The 2,649-nt window shown below is 32.4% G+C and overlaps 1 protein-coding gene across 2 annotated transcripts in view; it reads right to left on the bottom strand.

The window, feature by feature from the left end:
- Positions 1-1,547, bottom strand: part of LOC128249878 (uncharacterized) — a 10,253-nt gene extending 8,706 nt beyond the window's left edge. The window contains exons 1-2 of one of the 2 annotated variants that reach the window (XM_052974420.1): positions 1,411-1,543; positions 134-172 (exon numbers count right to left, since the gene is read on the bottom strand). In XM_052974420.1, the coding sequence (XP_052830380.1) occupies positions 134-172; positions 1,411-1,456 (85 nt within the window). In that variant the 5' untranslated portion in view covers positions 1,457-1,543. Of the gene's footprint in view, positions 1-133; positions 173-1,410 lie in introns of both variants that reach the window. The other variant, XM_052974421.1, reaches the window with a different exon arrangement.
- Between the last annotated feature and the right edge of the window lie 1,102 nt (positions 1,548-2,649).

The raw sequence follows: 2,649 nt of genomic DNA, 5'->3' as shown, positions 1-2,649 counted from the left end.
ATATATATTATAGTGTGGGTGTTTGTCTCTGCAATGTGTATCTATCACGCATTCAACCGGTTCCACAAATTACAGAACTTTAAAACAAATACTCAGCTTTAGACAATATCTGTGTTCACTATGATAGACTTACTAAGCCAGTGTGCATCCCAACATGGCCACAAACTAATATCTGAAATGTGTAAAAAGAATAAAGGCATAATTAATATATTTAATAAGATGAGTCAAAGTTTAAAATTATAAATGACACACCGAACACAATTATCTAGATTAATGTGAATACGACTTTATTGTTTATGGTATCTTTACATGAGAAATATAACAGGGTGAGATTATTTCGTATAAAAATTTTATGAAAGTTGTTCCAAGAATATGTTTGATATGTAAATTGGTATACCCAGTAACGATACACCGATATATGTAGCAGCTAATTAAGCAATGAGTTCGTGAATGATTAATGGGTTAGATGGGTGCTGATGAAGAAGAAAAAACTCCCGAAATATGACATATACGCCCATTACTCATCTTTTTATCTTCGATCACATTGTTTGTTTACATTTGACGTCTCAGATATAAAACGACGTAATAGAATCAGTGCTGGTAACAATTTCTACTGAAACTCTGTAGAGACAACCTCATCACGTACTTTTGAATAATGTTAGCGTGTCCAGGAAACCACATCATTGAAACTAACCACAATTTCGGTAAACCTATCGAACATGTTGCTGATAAGACTGGGGGTATATATATATTGAAGGGGAAAACTACCCCGGGCGCAGTAACCTCCGCTTCACCCTTCGCGGACTTCTAGTAGATTGTGTAATTGTAAATGTCATTTCACACGTCCATTGGATTACAAGTTTTTTAGGAACAACATTGTATGTCAAAGTGTAGATACTGCCAATAAGAGTAGATACGTTTACATAGGTGCTGCTTGCAATGATTTCAAATCTGTCTAACTTACATAATCTCAGTATGGAATTTAATATCCCGGATATTCCGCACATTTTCAGGATAGTACTCTTCTTTACTCTATCCTTTTATTTAACCTTGCATAATTGCCTAAGATAACTGACTGATGCTCTTACGATAAGCTATTCAGACTTTGCTTCATATAAATGAATTCTTAGGACAACTGACTTATACGCGTCTATTTTTGTCTTTACTAAAACATCGTGGCCATTCGAAAATCGATCATAAGGCTTCCCAAAAACTGTAGTGGCCTTTCTTATACGAGTTTGGACTTCCTTGTCGAGTTTAGCATCGCTTTTTACTGACGAACCAAAATATAGGAAAGCATATATATAAAGGGAGGTAAGTAACAGAGACACATTGAAACTTATACAGAGATTAAAGATTTAATAGAAATACTTATGACGATGAAAAATGCTTCATATTGTAGCTACTTACAAACAATGACAAGATACCAGCACAGAAAACATTTCATCCTGAACATTCGTATTCAAGTGTCTATATTTCTTATATAGAAAAATGACGTAACAGCTGTCGTCTGTTCTCACTGAAAGTATATATACATTCGCTGCACAAAATACAGTATAGCCTTTTATCTGACGTTTAATGATTTAGGTGATTATAAAATTATCTTAATGATTTAACATGTCATGGTATGTTTTAGTTGCATAGTTAGTCTATTAAAAATGCTTTATATATTTGCTTTTGATTTTTCATAGGAAGGAGTCTGTTTTCTCATCTGAAAATACTTATCTCCGCTAAATTATGTTAGGTTATCTCATTAGCAACACAACTGAATATATTTATCAAGGTAATATACCCTAAATTAAAATTAATGTAGTTAGGCATTTAGTTCTCCACCAAACTTTAAATATATAGCACATCAAAAAATATAAGTACACCAAATTTTTATTTTTAAAAATTGAAATAAAAATGCAAAGTAAAAAAATGAATAAATAAATAATATTCATGTTTTATATGGTTTCAATAATTGCCCATTATTATCGTTATTTTTATGTTATATAATAAATCCGATAGCTTTCAATATTTATTCAATTTTGAAATTGTTTGCATTACAATGTTTATTCATATTTTAGAGATTCTTTTCATGTCTTCAAATATTTTCACCTCAGATTTCAATCCTACTCTATGGATTGTAACCGAGGAAATGAAATAGCAAAAAAAAAACAAAAGGAAAAATCACTGAATGCGAGAAGCTTAAAGACAAGATATAAATAAAAGTTGAAATCGAAAGAAAAAGGAAATGAAGAAATCAAACGAGTGAGCACAAACGTTGAGGATACCTACGCGGTACAGAATGTCTGAAGGGTGAACATTAGCAGATTATACACTACATTGAGGGAGAGAGAGAGTGTGTGTGAATCTCAAGACAGGGAGAGAGAGAGTGAGAGAGAGAGAGAGAGAGAGAGAGAGGCACAAACAACTATGCATTTAAAACACATTACAATTTGTCATATAAATTAACAAAACGTTTCTCAAGGTCATTGGATCATTAACGATGTCACGACAAAACTCCACTCTACGTGTTATTCGCTGCATAGAATATTGTACGGCCTTTTATCCGCCCAATATGTTTTTAGAGAAGAAAAACAAATGTGAAATTATTTTAAAGTGTATAAGACACACACACACACACACACACACACACACATATAT

This window comes from Octopus bimaculoides, chromosome 18 (genome assembly GCF_001194135.2).
Source record: "Octopus bimaculoides isolate UCB-OBI-ISO-001 chromosome 18, ASM119413v2, whole genome shotgun sequence".
Classification (NCBI taxonomy): Eukaryota; Metazoa; Mollusca; class Cephalopoda; order Octopoda; family Octopodidae; genus Octopus; species Octopus bimaculoides.
The sequence above is the reverse complement of the archived record's forward strand: the minus strand, read 5'-3'. Positions and strand labels throughout refer to the sequence as shown.